This window comes from Patiria miniata, unplaced genomic scaffold (assembly GCF_015706575.1).
Source record: "Patiria miniata isolate m_02_andy unplaced genomic scaffold, ASM1570657v1 HiC_scaffold_21, whole genome shotgun sequence".
Lineage (NCBI taxonomy): Eukaryota > Metazoa > Echinodermata > Asteroidea > Valvatida > Asterinidae > Patiria > Patiria miniata.
The window spans coordinates 4,695,205-4,713,043 of NW_024037060.1; the positions used below are offsets into that span (position 1 = coordinate 4,695,205).

The 17,839-nt window shown below is 41.9% G+C and overlaps 2 protein-coding genes across 5 annotated transcripts in view; one reads left to right on the plus strand and one right to left on the minus strand.

Moving 5' to 3' along the window:
• Window positions 1-2,594, minus strand: part of LOC119729709 (phosphatidylinositol 4-phosphate 5-kinase type-1 beta-like) — a 39,298-nt gene extending 36,704 nt beyond the window's left edge. For 2 of the 4 annotated variants that reach the window (XM_038202403.1, XM_038202402.1), the window contains exon 1: window positions 2,163-2,593. In XM_038202403.1, coding sequence (XP_038058331.1) covers window positions 2,163-2,253 — 91 coding nt within the window. In that variant the 5' untranslated portion in view covers window positions 2,254-2,593. Of the gene's footprint in view, window positions 1-2,162 lie in introns of all 4 variants that reach the window. The other 2 variants (XM_038202401.1, XM_038202400.1) reach the window with 1 other exon arrangement.
• Window positions 2,595-3,955: 1,361 nt separating this feature from the next.
• Window positions 3,956-16,574, plus strand: LOC119729893 (E3 ubiquitin-protein ligase DCST1-like). The gene is made up of 16 exons (XM_038202690.1): window positions 3,956-4,184; window positions 4,300-4,428; window positions 4,771-4,977; window positions 5,474-5,613; window positions 7,007-7,193; window positions 8,167-8,307; window positions 8,813-8,934; window positions 9,681-9,835; window positions 11,242-11,341; window positions 12,166-12,261; window positions 13,036-13,162; window positions 13,648-13,764; window positions 14,098-14,240; window positions 14,610-14,723; window positions 15,615-15,800; window positions 16,403-16,574. Exons 1-16 carry the CDS (start codon window positions 4,145-4,147, stop codon window positions 16,466-16,468), a joined length of 2,070 nt encoding a protein of 689 aa, XP_038058618.1. The 5' UTR covers window positions 3,956-4,144; the 3' UTR covers window positions 16,469-16,574.
• Window positions 16,575-17,839: the final 1,265 nt, after the last annotated feature.

Below are 17,839 nucleotides of genomic sequence, written 5' to 3' on the forward strand. Positions count from 1 at the left end.
CTCTAGCAGAGAAATTTGCTCACCTTAAGCACTATTTCACAGAGCGATGGGAAAGAATGTTGCAACCTGACGCTGCTTTTTTCTTCATATAACAACTCAATGGAGGTCAGTGGTTGCAAAAATGATGATAAGACATGAATCTGGGACTGAGAAACATTTCCAATTTTGTTAGGAAATACTTAGAAAACTTTCTTGACTCTCCACAGACTTTGTACACAGCCGCTGAAGTAGCGTCAGGTTGCAACATTCTTTCCGCGTGATGTGCTAACAGTCGCGCATGCATGGAAATTTCTGTAAGCGTGCCTTTTGCTGTGGTTATGCTTGTCTCCATGAAATAGATGGAGGCTCTGTTAACAGAAAATTGTGTGCTTAGCAGCGCCGTGAAATTGAGCCGATGTGAGACAGTAAGGTGGCCAAAGCATCATAATTTGAGCCAGAAACAAAGGAGAACTGGCTTTAACATTTCGTTACTAGCACGTACATGTAGTAAATTACAATATATAAACAGGGAAAGGACAGAAAATTCGGACAAAATATTTTCAACTTAGTTCAAACTCAAAAGAAAATCCTTTCATGTTTTTATCATGTGTTTATGAGGAATACACTAACTACCAAATTAAAATGTTAAAAATGCATGTAATGTTTACATACGTGTGTATCAGGAAATCCTGAATCCTGAATGTTGTTTACAGTTGGGGCTAGAGTGTGAATTACATCTTTGTTTTAAAATTGTCACACATCCTTAAAAAAATTACCATACATGTTTGTGATTGACAACGTAATCTTGTCAACTGACACACACAGAGAGCACATGCGAGTGCATAATGAATGCACACTAAGAATAGACCTTTCTATAGCCGATGCCTGGTTGGCACATTTTACCAACTATGGAAGGTCCAACACTGCAAAAATGAAGAATAGTAATTTTATGATTACCAAAATACTACTTGATTGTTGAAATAACAAAATTATAAACAAAGTCAAACACTACATAACAATTCCCAAATATGTCTTTTTCTTATGTAATGAGGGTGCTATGAAGACTTTTTTTGAAAAATACAAATGTATGTTGCCAACCACGGCTTCAATTTATGCGCTTGCAGCAGCCCATACAAAATAGCCCTCAATGTTTACAAACAATAGAAACTAAAGGTCTATAACTTCAAACTAATTGCAAGACAGCAATGGTTATTTTTTACCTAATTTAACCAGTTAATGCCGGAGGACATGTAAACATGATCTGGCAATGTAAATTATTGTAAACGCAGAAGGCACTCACTGTGAAATGCGTAACGCATAAAACAGTCGTTTGAGGTATGTACATGGAATCTGGGTTGGGATAATAGAAGGGAAAAGGACCATTTTGTGGAGACCGGATTTTTTTCTGGCGATCGTGTATACTATGGACCCGGTTCCTATAAAAAGGGAACAAAATCCACTTTAATTAAAATAGACTGACCAAACTAGTTGGCGACATTATAAGAGTAAACAGGTAGGCCTATGTCATAGATAGAGGGCAGGGTTTGGGGGTAAAATCCGCGCCGTACGACAGTATGGGCTTTGAACACACCCAAGGTGGAGACGGCTGAAACGTACACGTTCTAAACAAATTAATGACGTCTCCACCCTGGGTGTGTTCAAAGCCCATACTGTCGTACGGCGCGGATCGGAGCACGTATCATTACACGAAACAGTCGTTGATAAAGCGCGACTTGTTTTTCTTCGCGATCGATCGAGCAACGACGGTGACGTCACATCAGACGCCCTCAGCGACAAGCTAATTCAAGAACTGAACCTCCATGCAAACACATTGAACTGTAAGTTTTCAGACTATTTTCCTGTTTTCTTCCAAAATGTTCGCTGTTTGGGAACAATATAAGGGGTCTCATGGGATGTCAAGAATGTATAGATCAATCCAGGATAACTGTCTCTCTCATTTGTAATCTCTTTACCGGTTTTTTGGGGTCTTTTTGTCCTCGCGTGGGTTTGTGACTATGCTACTGTGATGGTGCTACCAAAGTATGGTGAATCGGTGGACGTGGAGCGCTAGTATGGACATTTGGGGTACCCGTAATTCAGCGCTCCACTCAGTACTAGCTACGTCAGGATATTTCTTTTCCCTACAAATCTCACAATATGTGACACTGTGGCAAACTACTTACGACTATTTCCCGAAATGGTGCGTTCTCTGTCCCGTTCTTGAGTTAATTTCGGCGGTTTGGCCGCTGCCGGCGCCACGGCAGCGTCCGCCATCTTCCTAGGGGGCCGACACCAATAAACACGAGCGCCGGCCTAGCGCCTATTCCGTGTTAGTGTTACGCTCTCTCGTGTGGTGGACCCGCGAACGTCGATGATCGACACTACAGCCTAAATGAAGAAAACTGCCTCATATACTTTCTGAATGGTCGTTTACAAAGTTAATATTGACGTCAATGAGAACAACTGTTCAATAAATTGTCGTTTGGCCGTATATTGCACATACTTTCCGAAAAAAATGCGTTTTTTGGAATATTGGAATCGGGCGATCGGCCGTCAGTCACTCGACTTCATGGCTACAAAATACCGGAAACTCAGTTTTTTGCCTGGTAAACATGATCCACGCCTGATATCACAATGCAGACTGAAGACTACCAGTGCATATTGCGCCCTTAAAATGTTATAGCGCCCTCAACAATATTCCACTGTTGCGAAACCGAAACTACGAGGTACGGTGGGCGGTTCTATATTTGAAGGGGAAACCGAGCTTTTTCGCCAACCTTTATTTTTAATGTAGCCAGTACGTCATTTCTTCATGTATGGATAAATAACGAAAACAATGCGTGCGTCATTCTCTAATAAAATAGTGTCAATACGAACGAAAGTATCCTGCAGATACAAATAACAATTTACAGATACGAAAATAGCCCGCCGATCCTGCAAATGATTACCTTCCATGATGTATTTAAAAAAAAAAAAAACTCGCCGTCAGTCGTTATTCATATTTTCTCAAAATTGTTAAAGAATGACTTTCATTTTTTGTTAACTTTTTTAAAGCATTTAGGGGTTCAAACGATAATTTAATTCCGTGTGTAAGAAGCTTTGACTTTTACATCTAGTTTACGAAACTTGTTTCGATTAATTAAATTAGCGGCATGCTAGCTGCTAAAGGTGACGTATACGTTTCGTTTGTTTTGGTTTTGGTTTTGGTTCCATAAAAAAAAATTGCACCAGCAAAGTGTAAGAATGTGACGTACATGTGAACGGTCTCCCCTAAATAAATAGAGACGGGTGCATTTAATTGTACACTTTTAGTTAATATAGTGTGCCTGATTGTAGGATTTTATCATATCAGCGCTCCCCATTGAAAATATGGCACGAGCCCCCCCCCCCCCCCCACCCCCTTCCCCTCATTTGTTGATTTTCGGCAGTCGCGCGCCTCCCTGAAAAAAAATCTGGATCCACCCTGCTAGCCCCCCCCCCCCCTCCCCCGCCCCAAATATTGGCTCTAGAACTGCGCCTGTTGTGTTGCACTACTTATATAGGCGATGACGTAAATTATCAACCTATATTGTAACATCTCATTTTCACCCACGTTACACTATTTGTACGTAAATAAAAATAACAACAAATCCTCAACAATTCCTATCCAAAACGAACACAATGGTGTATAGAACACAAATAAAACAAAACCGACCGAGGTTGTGTTTTCATTTTGGTTCATAAAGCATATTTTAGTCAACCAAATCTAAACCCCTTTTTATACTGGAAAAAAAAACGAAACACTAAAACAATTGCCCAGGAAATACGTCACGTAGGAGGCCGAGGAGGGAGCGGCCAGAACACTTGCTGAAGTGTAGCAGCTCAGCTCAGCGGCGCGCACGCGCGCACACGCGTTGGCCGGCCACGCGCGTAGGCCTACATTTAGATATCAAAAATAATGAATAAATTGAGTTATTTATTCTTTTGATATGATCAATGACGCGTACGGCCGGACAGATCGCGGAACTCGCACGCGGAACATCATTTCAAATTCAGTGCAGTCCGTCGCGCGTATGGCCCAATGGAGTTTCAGATCCTTCAACTTATTCAGTATTTTCAGGAAATTCAGTTATGACTCAACTTGTTTTGTTCTGACAGGCATCGTTGAATATTGTCGGCATAAAATATGAGCTGCCTGATCGGGTTCTTTGATAAATGCGTGCCCGGTAAGTTTCAACTGGCTGTTGTGAAATTTGCCGTGTCGAAAGTTATGTTCATTTTGTGCTTCGGCCTCACGAGAAAGCGATTTCATTTTTATTATTATTTTGTCATGTGTGTCAGCTGTGAAGCGGGTCCTTTATAATTGCTGCCCATGTGTGTACTGCCTCCTCTGGGGAGATACCAATACCTTAAAGTTTATTGTCGTCAAGACGGTCTTGGGACTTGGCTTCGGAGGCCTCCTCGGTGTAGGTAAGTCTAAACAAAAGTGCAGTGATTTCCGCCCTCAGTAACGATTTTGGATAGCAGTTTAAACAAATTGGAAATTTTGTATAAAACGTTGGAATCATTGATTAGCCTAAAACGTGTTTACGAAATCATTTTGTACCCATATTGTAGCCCAGGTGGACTCAATACCTCCCTACGTTACGTCAGTCATAATGCAATGAAGACGTCCAACCTGGGCTATTAGTATTACCTATAGTATAGGCCCTGTGTGTTTCCTGACTATGTTAATATAATGCATTTTTTTAATGTACACATGTACATTTCACTCAAGAACCGACATTTTCCCATTGATGATACTTTTTTTAGCCCTCCATGTCTTCATAATCAATCGCATCACCGCCCTACCAGAAGACGGTCGTGAGGCATTCGGCGCGGTCTTCACCCTCGTGTTAGCGGCAGGCTTCGCCTTGTCGCTCCAGCTGCGGTGTATAATGGTCCTCGTCATTCCAAACTTCTTCAGCCGTTACGGGAGAAGTCTTCTTGCCTCCTTCGCCTTCGTACTGTTACTTTCCGGTAAAATTATGGTCCTTAAGTGTCACCAAATTATGTTTTAACCTCTTTGTTGTTAACGATCCTACAAAACGTAGCAACGTTTTTTTTTTGCTAACGCCCCCAAGAATTTCTGCCCATTTTATGAGAAATTCTTTGTTGAGAACGAACTGAACTGAATGGGAGCCGTGCGCACGGCACGTGTATACTTGTGGAGGCTTTGATTGGTCATGGACATCCAATTATGCAAAAGATCTAACCAATTGGAAAGCTCAAGCAAATTGTGTGCTGAAACTTTGGCCAATCAGAATGACTAAAGGCTCTCCGAGGGGAGGATAAACAAACAGTGTTACTGTAAAGTGTAAAAGAGCATCGTTTATGTGCGGTAGTGATGAGTGGATGAAATTGGAAGATGAAAAATGCCATCTTTCTTTTGGGGGGGGGGGCCTATCCAAAATAAAGTTGAGTGCTTTTGCTTATCGCACTAAATTTGCAACTTTTTTTGGAACATTTCCACCAGGTCCCGTCAACAACATTGTGAGGAATTCTAGGGAATCTGCTCGCGCCATCCAATGCACCGCCTCGCTGACATTCAACCACAGTAAAGAACTCTTCACTCTCCTCCACAAACCCTTCCAAGATGCCTTCCAAAATGTTGGGGTAGGAAGAGATAAGATTTGTATGGGATTAGATTATTAAGATTAGCGATGGGATTGTTAAGATTAGAGATAAGAGTATTTAAGGTCATTAAGCCCAGCTAGCAGAAAAAAGGCAGATTGGTTGGATTCCCCCCCCCCCCAAAAAAAATGTAATAATAAAATAATGTACAAAAATAGTTAGTGGCCTGACGTTTCGACCCTAGCAGAGTCTTCCTCGAAGGCTAAATGATAAGACTATAAACATAAACAGGTACATGTATACATTACTGATGTAACAAAAGCAGTCAAGTGGAAATAGATGATGCAGAGGAAAATACACAGAGAAAGCAGTTGGCTGAACAGAAAGGAGGGTAACAAAAGGGAGGGGGATTGGGGGAAGGGAATGGTTGACCACAAAAGGTGGGGAACACAAAGGACAAAGTCAATGGTGGGGAGAGGGAGAGAAAGGTAGTTAAGATTAGAGATGGGATTGTTGAGATTAGAGATGGGATTGTTAAGATTAGAGATAAGAGTATTTAAGGTCATTAAGCCCAATAAAATAATGTAATCATTTAGTTGGACAGTATACGTAGTAGCATTTCGAATAAATTCCAAATTTGTTTATGTAAGAACTTTAAAAAAAAACACCCAATATGTTTTAATTAAGTGTACTATCTGACTCTTTGATGTTTTCTCCAAAAGAAGTGTGAGTTTTCAATTTGTAGGTTTTTATTAATGGGGGGGGGGGGATTTTTTCACAAATTTGGGCATCTGCAACCCACTGAGAAAGGCTTCATAAATAATTTGTAAAATATGTATGTCATTCAACCAAAAACTGTTGCAAAAATTATTACAAATAGCAAGTAAAGAACATCTAGCTCAACAGTATACATCTTTAATTTAAAGAGTGATTGGAATTGTACATACATTTATTCACAAATGGGAAGGCTGTTAATTTTAACGCAGCCTTTTATAAATCAGAACAATGGTTGAAAAAAATCAGCCATAGGCTTCTTCTGATGATAAGGGCGAAAATGTCATATTGCCTTTTACACAAGCAGTACGTACTGCCTCTTGCCTACAACATATTGAAGTCTATGTGCAAAGAGGCAGCTTGGCAATATGTGATGCGATCAAGCTAGATGAGTCGTTTGTCGACCCTGGTCAATATTTTTTACAAATTTAAAAAAGAGCACAATCTCAGCATAACCGATGTTAAAACCGCATGCTGGTACCATCTTTATTTATAAAAAGTATGGAAGTTTGAACATCAAGAGATGTGATGAAGTGATGTGATGAAGTGGCCCTATTTTGGCCTGTATCTCCAAATGAAAGTTCCCGACAAACGACTCATTTAGCTTGATCGCATTATTTCACGCAATCTATTACCCATATTTTATGTAAAAAACACACAGGGCAAGAGTGAAGAGATTCAGGATGAGGCCCAAAAAGTCCAACAGGAGTTTGTAGATCTTGAGGATGAGTTGGAAGGCCAGCACGAGGATGAAAAGACAGGAGAAGAGAGGAAGAAGTTCAATAAAAAGCATACAGCGGACAGTGTTGTGAAGTCTTACGTCTTCAGGAATGGGGAGAGATGCCAATGTAAGGCTGTCATTTCTCCCGCGGGTTTTGTCCTCGTAGCATGTAAAACTGAAATAGGCTTTCTTCTGAAGCATCTAACTGAACATGAAACTTTTTTTTTTCATTTGAAACTGGACTTATGACTTAGTGTGTTTTAACATTGAACTGGTGAAGAGGGACTTGAGAGTTTGGACCTAGTTTTGGACTCTATCAATACAGGCCTGATTGTTTTGCAAAAGATCCAAATCTCACTCAGTGATTGAGCTGTTTGTTCACCGTTCACAATGAATGATAATCGAGTCTTTGTGATACAAAAGTAATACCACTGAGTGACTTGAGACTTAGCAAGCCCTGACTAATTTGACCGTGTCTGAATCACTCGGCGGCTGGAAATAACACACAGGGTATACGAGTAGTGGCTGCAGCCACCACCATAGGCGCATAGCCAAGTGGCGTAAAAAACAAGCGGGGTCTACCCGATGTTTCCCAATACATATGTTCCCCATACCTACATGTGTGTTACCCAAACTCCTCCTTAGGGTAAGGGTAATAGTTAGATGGCTAGGGTTAGGGTTGGGGAACATATGTATCGGGGAACATAGGTATGCACCCAAATCAAGCCACCCTAGACTATTCTTGATTGGCTAAAAGCCCAGCCACCTTTGGCATGGTTAGTGTACATGCCTCACAGTGCTTGTGACCAAGTGTGACGAGCTATGCCGTGATTAGACTGTTTCCCGCCCCCCTAAAAATATGAACAAAAGCTGGTGTTTGACTGACATGCAGGTCTGATGGGAAAGACAGAATGATTTGATTGGAAAAACTTGAAGCTTTTATTTGAGTGATCCTAAGTTTAGACCAAACGACAACAATTAAGTGACTGAATCAGAATTCAGAACAGAGTGAATACAGGTTGCTTAAACTAACATGTGATTCGAAATTGGACTCAATCAGTAATAAACAATGAGAACAAAATCGTTTTTTTTATTTGCAGCTTTGTTTGATGCTGGATTGTCTAAATGCAGAAGGGAATACGGTGCAATGTTTGATAAATGCTGGGACGAGGCAGATGGTGTAGTGGCGAAGCTCTTCTGTTTTCCTCTAAAATTTCAAAAAATGTGCGATTTGATCTACTGTAAGTATTCCATTCTCAGTTTACTTTTTTAATAGAAATCACGAACAATGTACATGTATCACAGTACACACAAGAAATCCCAGACCACTGGGATGGACCCTTGGACGCATAACCAAAGGCACCCATGCAGTGGCATAACTATGGGGTGTGGGGGGGGGGGGGGGGGGGGTGCCCCCCAGTGGAGGTCCGTCCCTCCCCCCCCCCAATTTGAAATCTTGAATTGAACAAAAACAATAGCCTTCAGTACCCCTATTAAAAACTGGTTCACCAATAGGTGCCCCTTGAAGCTTAATCCTAGTTACGCTGCTGATTGCAACTGACGCTAACAATAGGTGCAACTTGTTTGTGCAGTTTAATACTAATTTATTTCCCACATGTACTTTAATTAAGGGCCAAAGAAAGCAGAGTGTGTCTTAGGCCTCCCTGCACCGGAGCTCTCGTGAACAATGACGAAACTCCACCGTGAAATCTGACGATGCTTTCTTTTGACTTGGCTTAATTGCAGTGTTTGAGTTCATCTGTAAGCATATTCCTGAAGCCCCTACCGGTCTGGGCGAGATGTACATGATACTACGAGGCGGGGTCCATAACTTAGACACCAACTTCAAGGTTGATCTCAAGTGGCAAGTAAGTTTGAGTGGAGGCAGTAGAGTGGAGTGCCGTGATCTCACTGTCTGAATTAAGCATCAAACTCAAGATCACTGGGTATAATATTCTTCAGGTTGTGGACATGAGTCTAACTTGAGGCATTGTGATGTGATGCGTTCATCCTTGGGCAAGACACTTTGTCACCATAATTGCTTGTCCCCACCCAAAGGGACGGTACCTGTGAGGGCAGAGATGCATACTGTGATTGATTTTAGCTGCTTTGCACCAAAATGGTAGTCTGAGTATCGCCCCTTACCAAGTAGCCCAGTCTCCTGTCTAACAAGTAACATCTAATATAACTAAGCATGCATGACGTCATTTCATTCCGAAACCATTCAGGACTGAGATTGTGATTGGTCGATTTCGATGTCGCGTTTTTGCAACACAACAACCTATACAAAAATGCTACTCGTGCGGAGAGCTCCAATTACGTGCCTATAGAATTGATTATGCCCGTATAGAATTCTGATTGGTCAGTTTCTCGAGGTCGTACGCAGTCCATTTGCATAATATTAATCGCCGAATTTGTTTACGTATAGTTGACCATCGGTCGGCCTCGCCAGGGCCATGCAGGGTCTAACCTAGACTACCAAAATGGCAGCATCGAGCTAATGGCGTTTGGAAGTTGGGTCCAAGTGGGTCCAATGAGCAGGGGTAACAATGATGTTGTACCTTGATTTTCCCCCTACTTATTATAGCAAAGTTGTTGTGTTTTTGCTAATCAGGTGACCAAGTTCCCGGACATTCTGAATGGCACTTCCATCACTGATCTGCAGGCCAGGATGGCGTACGAGATAAGGGTCCGCCAGCAGTGGTTTGAGGCCATCACAGTTCTGGCCAAAATCTTCCTGTCGTTTACGTTCATCCTGGTTTTCAAAAGGTGAAGTGTATACAAGAGGTTGAAGACTTAAGTCATTTAGGAGGTCAAATACCTCAAGGGGCCAAAATCATATTACAAAGATTTTTAAGATGCCTACTTACTGACCTGGACACTAGCCCAGGTTGGACGAAGTCTTCATTGCAATACGACTAACGTCCAGGACAAGACTTTTCTACATGAAACCATCCCAACATTTTTACCAGAGTTTTGTTATGTTTTACCTCGTTATAGAAGCTTATTTCACGCCTACATACTCTATGTATCCTTATCTATTGGCCACTGGGTTCAGGAATTCCATATGCGATGCTGACTGACGTTAATCAGGAAAATAAACTCAAAAGCAACGTTAAACTTGTACGTGTTTGTAGTCTCTTTTCATCAGTTTATTCCCAGAGTCGTACGTCATGCATAATGTACAATGTACATGTACATGTACAAAATGTACGTGCGTACGATCCGAAAGCGCGCACGCACGCTAGCGCCCTCATTTGTTTAGTTTTGGTTGGAACCGTGACGTCACTCCAGCCAACCGATGTCACGAAAACGCTCAACCAATGACCAAAGCCGAAACGTGTTTCTGGTAACAGGCGCGAAAACACGCTCGGTCATTGGATTAGCGACCGCGCCTTCAAGTAAGTGCGCGTGCGTATGAGGGTGGTTACTAAGCAAATCGCGCGTGCGCACTGCATATTCATGCGGCATAGTCTGTCCCTCGGACCAGATGTGATATGAGCGTCGAGAATAATTGTCCGGTCTAGGGAACCAGACTACACGCTGCACAGACGTTCATGGTATGATGTACGACTAGAATAGACTCGGCGGTGAGAAACTGATGAAAAGAGACTAAACACGTACAAGTTTAACGATGCTTTCGAGTTTATTTTCCTGATTGACGTCAGTCAGCATCGCATATGGAATTCCTGAACCCAGCGTACTAACAGATAAGGACACATAGAATACTACGACGTAAATTTAGCTTCTCCAACAAGGTAAAAATATGGAAATTATTGGTAAGAAATTCGTTCGGTTCGTTTTCGTTCGGTTGTGATCACATGTGTACTCAGGACTCCCTCCGTAACGTAGGGAGGAAAGGGAGTCCACCAGGGCTAACCTGGACACCTATTTAATCTGTAAAATATGGTCCCAATTGTGAAGTTGGGGAGTTGTTTCAATATGGTTCAATGCTTGGTATTGAATTCCATTCTGAGTGCCTTTGACATATTTGAACAGACAGTGAAGTAAACTGAAGCACATGTTACAACATCAAAACGAGAGTAAAGTCATTAACTTCTTGAAGAAACTCCTAATTAACTCCCATCTCTAATCCCTGCAAGTATGCCATGCGTCTTAATGTGTTATAGAGGCACAATGGTCATCTATTTGGGATAATTTATTTTCTGTTGCAGTGCCAGCAACTACAGTTCCCAGTATCTGACCAACATCAGCTTTGACAATGTCTACCTGACAGCTTACTTCAGAAAACTGGATGCCAGGAGAAGAAAGCAGGCAAGCCTTAAACAAAAAATAAAGTCACAAGAATAATAGTTTGGGATTGATGCAATAACTTCTGATTCTATTTCCCCTGGATAGAGGTATCAAGTCCATCGCAGGTACCCATTTATACTCCTGGGTGGAGTGAGGCCAGTGGTTGTTTAGTGACTTGCCCAAGGACGCAACGTATGGCCAGCAACAGGATTTGAACCCCTGACCCTCTGATTATGAGTCACGAACCCTAATCGAGGACACACACATGCAAAATCCTTGATGAATAAGCCTGATGACGTCACACTTTGTTTACATGTGCACTTTCCTATGGAGCCAGTGGGGGCCCACGGTCCACTGAGCACCATAGGAAAGCACGCACGTAAACAAAGCGTGGCGTCATCAGTACAGAGGCTTATCGAGGACAGGAACCAAATTGAGGACGACCTCGATTAGAAAATGTGTACAAAACCAATGAGAGATCAATATAAAATCCTCAATTTACACCATAAACACGCAGTAGTTTTTTGCTATGCTTCCGAGGATCAGCTTTGTGTTTTCCTTTGTTCCCTTATCTAAACCTTTCCCATAGACTAAGTGCGCAGACCGGCAATCGAGGACAAAGGGACCTTCGATCGAGACCACAAAAGAACCGTTGTGCTCCCTTTGTGTGTGATCCTCGGTCATAAAGCCATGTAAGAGCAAGCGTGCTTGGGTGTGCGTGCATGTTCTTTTGTTCCTCTTCCCTTTTCCTTTGTACTAAATGTTTCGCAACAGCTCTCATTGACTTTTTTCTCTCTCAAACTTCTCACTGATTTTTATTCTGTTGCCGGTCTTGGTTTGCGCAGAAAAAGAGGACCCTTCTTCCCCAGAAGAAAATGGAGTCCAATGACATCATCGAAGCGGCTCGCTGGAAACTGAGAAGGCAGGAGAAGAAAAATATGGTAAGTGAATCTGTTGTTTTTAAATTCAAAAGTTGCCTATCTACATTATGTGGGTTGGGACTCGCGATGGGACTCGCGATGGACTTGGGTACAACACAGGTTTGAAGGCGCAAATAATTTTAAGAATTGCCCTAAAGCAGAAACAGATACGTGTACCCAAGGCGCGGTTCTAGAGGCTATATTTTAGGGGGGCTAGCAGTGGTGATCAAACAAATTTTGTAGGGGGGCGTGCTGAAATGTAGACCGGTATTTTTCTCTGGAGACTTTTAGGGCTCCGAAAATCAATAAGGGGGGGGGGGGGGGGGGGGGGGGAGGGCTCGTACCATATTTTCAATTTGGAGTGCTGATCAAATATCCTACAATCTTGCACTATCTGCGCCTGGCTGCTATAGCGAATATTTTTTTTATTTTTTACTTTTTTTTGGGGGGGGGGGGGGGAGAGGTAGACTGTTTGCATGCACGTCACCTTGTAACATTTGCTCTTTGGTATTTCATTTTTTTTTGGGGGGGGGCAATTTTTTTGGGGGGGGGGGCTAAACAAAAGTTTTTTGGGGGGGGGGCTAAAGCAACCCCTAGTCCCCCCCCCTGTAGAACCGCGCCTGATGTACCCATGTAATCAGTGGAAATTAGTACTCGGACTTTTCAGGCCATGCAGTTTCACTGAACAGCTAGAACCTAGAAATTGTCAGTTTTAGTGAGGATTTCAATTTGAAAAGAAATTTTCCTTATTTCCTTTGTTCTTTAATGTCTTATGAATTGTTTTTTATTGGCCAGGCTGTAGGCTCGATACGACTCCTAATGCAGGTGATTGTGACAGTCGTCTTAATGTTCTTCGACAGTCTTTTCTACAACCTGCTGGATCTCATCCGGCGACACAGTCACGTAGACTATACCTTTAAAGGTGAGCTTTTTGTGGCTCATGATTCAAATCCAGCTGCTGGCCATTATGTTGTGTCCTTGGGCAAGCCACTTCACCCCAACTTGCCTCTCTCCACAAAGGAGTATAAATTGGAACCAGCATTAGCTGGGAAAGTATATAAGCAGTGATGGCCTGGCGTCCCATCCAGAAGAAATACAACTTTTTACTTGTTTCACGCGGCAGAAATGCCGAGTTGACGAACCGTGTTGGCTGAGAGCAGACTTTAATTGCTTTTACTTTTTGGTTTAAAAAATGAAGTATGTGAACAAAGTCTTATTGTGTTACGGTCTTAATTAGTCTTTTCTAGGTTTCAACCAAGTAAAAGATTTTGTGCTGTGACTGACTATGTGGTAAAATACATCCCCAATCGAGCAATACAATGTACTGAACTTTTACTATTTACATGGCAGAACTTGCAAGAAATTATATGAATGAATTATTTTTATAATCATGACTTTTTCTTACAGGAGAGCATACTCTGCGCCTTGCAGTCCTAGGCACTGGGACCATTGCTAAACTCTTTAGAAAAGTTCTGATGACGTTTGACCAGAAACATTCGATAGACAAGCTGAGCACCAACAAACGTACGTATATACATCTCGTCTGCCATTGCCACTCTTAAAGGTACCGTCCATCATTTGTAATTTGTGCATTTTGTTCATTTGAAGTGCAACAAAAGTGCTCAAATTCTAAAGAAGAGTGCTGAACAATTAACCTGACGAACTTTCAGGGGTGTGGCTAACTCACAAACGGCGATAGGTCAGTTGTGATTCTCATGTGGCTATTGTAACCAGTTGGTTAACCAAAACTCTCACTCAGACTTGTTTGAGTGAGATAGGAGAAACATCCCCCCCCCCTGCAAAAAAGAAAGAGTTGTATTTCTGTTTCTAATACCGATGTCTTTTCCTGAATTGTAGAATGTCTGCCCAATCCCAACCCACCGGATCAGGAGATGATGATGATGATAGGCAGTGTGCTATGTGGTGTTTGGTTACTTTTGTACTTGCAAGCCTATGGCCTGAGATTAAGGCATATCATCTGTGCCTACTTCTTCCCAAAGGTATTAGAGCAGTTTGTCTAATCTTCGGGAGCCATTTTGTGGACTCCTATATAAACATGTACTGTCTGAACGTGTTCTACACCCCCCCCCCCCCCCCAGGACTGACACACAAAGGGAGTTGGGTCTTTTGTTGGAAACAGTGTATGGGAGAGTGTTATATTACAGGGACAAATGGAAAACACCTGAAACACGACTCAAGTTGTTTTACATTTATTTGTATTTTAGGATGGAGAATAAAACATCTTTGTCCAAGGTTGCTATTATTTGTGTCCAGTGCAGGCTCCTAATTGATAACATATGTGTAAAACTGCTCATTGATTCCCTTTCAACATCTTATTCTTCACCATTTCAAATTTTGTCTGACAACAGAAAGAGAAACAGCGCATCCTGTTCCTGTACAATGAGACACTCAAGAAGAGAGTAGGTTTCCTAAAATTCATGAGGTTGAAGGTGAGACAACTCGCCAGGGAGCAAAAGTTGGCGGTAAGTATGCGTGGTTATAAGATGAGTTCTGTTGACATGCAAAGGTTTTTAACCAGTCAGAACTTGTCATACATTGTATTACATTGCATTAGGCCAAAAAAAAAAGTTTCTGGTTTCTGGTATGCGCGTGTGTCGCCGTAGCCATGCGCGTCGGCAAAATGAAAAAGTTTTTTTTCAATGAAAGATGATGTCTCAAAACCGCCAAACTCACTGGTTTGACTGGAATCCTGCTGCTGCACAATTTTAACGTGTTTTGGATGGGGTTATGATCGAGAATAAGCTTTATGTGGCCTCTCTGGACTCCCATATATTTGCACTAAGTTAATTAGTCGGGCACCATTTGCAGTCATCAACCGACATTTTAGGCAAAAAAAATCAGGTAAAAAAAAAAAAAGCTGCGTCGCCGCACCACTTTTTGGGCAAGCTCCATACCAGAAACCGGAGACTTTTTTGGGGGGGGGGGGGCATTAGAAGAAATCAAGAAATCTAGGTGATTTCCGACGACCAGTCAATTGACTGATTTTTTTTTGGAAATACATTGTAAAGTCTTTACAAGGAAACCGTGTTTTGTGATCAAGAGGTTGTGCATGGTGTTTCATTATTTTCTCAAAAAAGTGAGAAAACATCCACCTAGCTGAAACTTCAACAGGCTGGGTTTGGAACATTCTTCTTTGGATTTTGAGTGGAGTTATTATTGGAAACTAACAAAATGCATAAAAAGCAAAATATATATGCCTTCAATGTATTTGTTGGCATTGACTGGACTTTAGAGGATCGTTCTGATCAACTCTAACAGTTTCAAACAGTTTCAAACAGCGATCTTTTCAAAGCTTTGGAATAATTTAGTTCGATGTGACTCTAGAATGCCAGTCTGTCTCCATTGTTTATCAGGACAAGATTGGCACGATGCGAACACTACGTACCCATTGCCCCCTCCTGTGCTGCTGTCTGGCATATTTAAACCTAGGACGACGCCAGTGTCTCATCTGCGAGGACTATGAGAAGGCCGGATTCCAGAAATGTCCTACAAAGGGATGCGACTTTGTCTACTGTGGGGACTGTTGGAAGGATGTCAAGGTGAGGTATACGGGAAACAGCTGTGAAATGAGCGGAGGATTTCAATTGATATGTGCACAGAAATTGGCTAAAACACGGGAAATATTTCCTCAGCAAAAACAGATTCTGAAGGTTGTGGGTTCGAATCCAGCCTAGGGTTCGAGTCCAGCTTGGTGCGTGCGCCCTTGTCACTCATTGCTTCTTCACACCCAGTAGTAGATGGGGACCTGTGAGGGCAGAGATGGTTATTGCGATTGATTTGAGCTGATTTGTGCTGAAATGGCAGCATCGAGCTGTATACTCCTCAGGGAGCTGAGATTGTCTTTGGAATGTTTCATTGGCCTAATCCGGGGTAATAATGATGTAGCGCTTTGAGCACCAATACTGGTGGATACATGCACTTAATTAATAATATTATTATTAAAAACAAGTTAACAACTGTAAGGTAAGCAACGTGTATTGCTTGCGAGTGAATTTTAACGTAGCACGTCAATGAAATTTTGCCCTTGTTTTAATGACCTAGGATCTCGAACAAGTGACTTAATTGTGAGCCACACAGACTTCCTGCATGCCCTCCCAGCTTAATCTGCCCTGTTTTCCCTTTGCCTGTTTTTTTTTTGCAGAGGAAATGCTACGCTTGCAGGGTCTATGACAGTGGAAGTGAGGAAGAATTCTTTTCAGACGACTGAGCAGGCAGCAGAGTCAGATGCGTGTCGTCATCTTGGTCTTCAGTTACACTCAACAACTGTTGCGTGCTGTGATGTTGGATATGACGTTTTTAACACCCGAGGGGCGCAAAGCACCCGAGGCGAATGCACCCAGAGGGGTTAAAAACAGCATATCCCACATCACAGCAGTCAACAATTGTTTTGTTATATCGTGCCAATAACTTAAAAAAGATAAATGGTGGTATTTTACTGTCTGAGAGATATATTTAAAGAGGTTGTGGAATGCTCGAAGACATTTCCGTCATTTTTCGGGTATATGTAGCCTAAGTGTGATAAAATAAAAACGACTATTGTTTCTGTCATAAAATGAGTACAAAAGGTACTTTTGAGAGCTGTTTTTCAAGTCCTGTCATGCCTGTTTCGACCCGAACGTGCAATTTGTGTAAAAGTCGTCGTTGCGGGCAGTAAACAAAAAACAGTAAATCGTGATGTAATAAACAGGACTCCCGATGCAGAATAGCATAAACGAGTCCTGTTTATTACGTCATGATTTACTGTGTTTTGTTTGCTGCCCGCAACGACGACTTTTACACAAATTGCACGTTTGGGTCGAAACAGGACCTGAAAAATAGCTCTCAAAAGTACCCTTTGTACTCATTTCATGACAGAAACAATAGTCGTTTTTATTTCATCACACCTTAGGCTACATATACCCCAAAAATGACAGAAATGTCTTCGAGCATTCCACAACCTCTTTAATCACTGCGACATCCTTTGATAACTTAAGGTTTTGATGTTCTGCCGGACAGGAGACTGAACGTTTAACGTTGCAGTTCTCATTGCGCAAAGCTAAGCGCGGCAGGTTCCACATGCGTGCGCAACGCGCGCAATGAATGCAATGTGATATCACCCTCAGTGTGTGACGTGCATTTTTATTGTCCAGACACGTGGCCATCCTAGATATATGAAATTACAGTATCCAAGCACATGATATAAATAAAATGTTTTCCGCCAAAAAAATATTTTAAGTTTACAAAGTGGTGTCAAGATAGAGTTGCGGCTTGAATGAGTTCAACTTTCAGCAGTTTTATTTCACTGCAAGGCTTCAATATTATATAACTGTTCATTGTCGCTCTTATCTGTTATGTTGTATCTCTGTATCCAAAATCTCTGTTGAAGGGAATATAGATTTGCTTTTGCTGTAATATACAGAAATGGATGGATTTGGGGGTTAGTATTTTATAGGAAATAGTGTTACACTGACTTGTTTGAAATTTTGTGTTTGTAGGTGCTGGAAAAACCAAGAAAAACAATCATGTTCTAGTGGTCCGGTTCCCTGACCTGATGCAAGATGAAACGGAGCAATTTATAGACGTCGGGGAATTGTAAGGC

Coding starts and splice junctions, on each gene's coding strand:
- LOC119729893 (XM_038202690.1), top strand. CDS start 4,145: ATGAGCTGCCTGATCGGGTTCTTTGATAAATGCGTGCCCG. Junction 8,308..8,812: donor AATGTGCGATTTGATCTACT/GTAAGTATTCCA, acceptor GCTTAATTGCAG/TGTTTGAGTTCATCTGTAAG. Junction 13,163..13,647: donor CGTAGACTATACCTTTAAAG/GTGAGCTTTTTG, acceptor TTTTTCTTACAG/GAGAGCATACTCTGCGCCTT.